This window comes from Phytophthora infestans, genomic scaffold, assembly GCF_000142945.1.
Source record: "Phytophthora infestans T30-4 supercont1.169 genomic scaffold, whole genome shotgun sequence".
NCBI classification, from domain to species: Eukaryota; Oomycota; class Peronosporomycetes; order Peronosporales; family Peronosporaceae; genus Phytophthora; species Phytophthora infestans.
This window is the reverse complement of record NW_003303590.1, coordinates 176,754-178,907: the sequence shown is the minus strand read 5'-3', so window position 1 is coordinate 178,907 and position 2,154 is coordinate 176,754. Positions and strand designations below refer to the sequence as shown.

Below are 2,154 nucleotides of genomic sequence, written 5' to 3'. Positions count from 1 at the left end.
CCATACCCTGCTCACGTCACGTTCTAGCGTGGACAGGACGAGATTAGACCGACCGTCTCCTGTACGTCACGTCCACCTCCTCCAATCCCGCGCGCCCTCGGAGTTCGTCGCTGTTTTCGGAGTCGATGGGAGTCAAAAAACTCGGAGCTCCCCGCCCCGCGTGTGCGGTGACGGCCTCGGTCCACTGTGGCTGCCCACGCCTCACCCCCCCTTCCTCGGTGACTCCCAGTTCTAATAATGACCAAAATCAAGACCAGAGAGTAAAGCCAATCTTCTCAACGCTGCGAGTGACCGTCAACAGCCAACCGAAGCAGCCAAGCGAGCGATGGACATCTCGAAACGTCCGACGGAGCTGGACGCCTGCAAGTTCGCGAGTGCCGACTCCCGTCCGTATCCGATGATGCCGGCTCTTGTCCAGAACGAAGAAGAGTCAAAGGAGGGGGAGCCAGAGCCGATTATCTACCCCATTCCAGCGAACGAGGAGGTTCGCATGGCCGCGATTGAGCATTTCCGCCTCCACGACGTCGCCAATGTCTCTGAACTCAACGTGATCTGCTCACTGGCTGCGGCAGAAATGAAGGCCCCTCACAGCGTCGTCACACTCGTTGAACGTGATGTGGTGACTCTGCTGGCGACCAACGCACCGGAATACTGGGACGTCGGTACCGGTAATCCGCGCGAGCAAACATTCTGTCAGCACTTTGTCATGGACGATAAGCCGTTGCTCGTCCGTCACGCTGAGGCGGATATGCGGTTCTACCACATCGCGCCCGTGACGATGCGCAGTCTTCGGTTCTACGCTGGTTTCCCCGTGTCGATCCCGTGTGTGCCAAGAGCTCCGGGACAGCCTGAGAGAGTCGTCATTGGCGCCTTGTGTTGTCTTGATGAAAAGCCCCACGAGATGACAAGGTCGCAGTACTGGAAGCTCATGAAACTTGCGGAAGCGGCCTCCGCCATCCTGGAGAAGACTGCGACAGAATACATCGCTGACCCTGAGAATCACCCACTCGGACAACAAAGAGCCGGAGTCCTAAAGCCTAAGGGCAATGGCACGGGAATGGTTACTTGCTAGCCGCCACATCGAGGTCCAGTGATGGATGGTGCAGAAGTGCATTGTTTTTTGTTTGTTAATGATTTGAATCAATTAACGTACGAAATTGGCCAATTACTTTTCGCACTTAATCGAAACAGTGACATTTATTGTAAACTTCCATCGAGAAAACTGTAAACCTACCCTTATTCAATTGCTTTTAACAAGAGCTTTAAAATAACACTTGAATTTTTAAAATTGAAAAAATATTGAGCTCACAACACTCCTAAATGTATCGTCATTTCGAGGGTCCATAAATGGAGATAATATTTGTGGGCGACCACAACTTGTTCAGTTTTAAGCATTATGTAGCTTATAAGGGCTCAAAAGATAGAGGAGACGCCCCGCTTTCGTTTAGAGTGCTTAAATCGCGATTCGTACTTAGATCATTTTGTTTTGGGTTGTCTCACACATATTATGTGGTTTCCATTATTGGCCATTATGCGTGGACGGGTTTCTCAGATTCAAATGCATATTATATGGGACCCTCGAAATTTGATTGCGATTAATGCCATTATTGGGAGCCCTGTATATATAGAGTATCAGTCATTTTAATTACTCTTACTATTTTAATGAGCTGTCAAAGCTACGATAGGAGAGGAGCAAGCATAGTAGCTCTTTTTATTCATATTCGCAAACATCAAGATATCATTACAAATATTAAGATAAGCAATCCCCGATAGTTACAATACTAGACCTTACGTCACTACATTTAGCACCCTCCGGTGTTGTGACTGTTGTTCACTAGCCGAGTGCCGCCGCTACGCGGCAAGAAAGAATAAATGTCGTTCCTTGTGTTTTGCCTCCGTTCCGCTCGCTACGAATCGCTTCACTCCTCGCATGGTAGGCTGGCAGATTGTGGCTCAGGCGGGCCCATAGGCCCGCAGGGTTGCGGAAGTTGGGCCGCCTCGCTGCGCTTGGCAGCTTTTAGGCCAATCGGGGCCACCTTCGCTGCGCTCGGCAGCCAGTAGAAATATTTAAATTATTTTATCCAATGATTTGTCCGGAAAAGCGTGACAGGCACGACAATTTAGTGTGACGGACAGACAGGTTGCTGCAGTAGA

The 2,154-nt window shown here is 50.0% G+C and overlaps 1 protein-coding gene across 1 annotated transcript; it reads left to right on the top strand.

The window, feature by feature from the left end:
* Positions 1-397: 397 nt before the first annotated feature.
* PITG_20670 (uncharacterized protein) lies at positions 398-1,072 on the top strand (the record flags this gene model as incomplete). Its single annotated transcript, XM_002895480.1, has 1 exon — positions 398-1,072. The coding sequence occupies one exon, from the start codon at positions 398-400 to the stop codon at positions 1,070-1,072; it is 675 nt and encodes a 224-aa protein (XP_002895526.1).
* Positions 1,073-2,154: the final 1,082 nt, after the last annotated feature.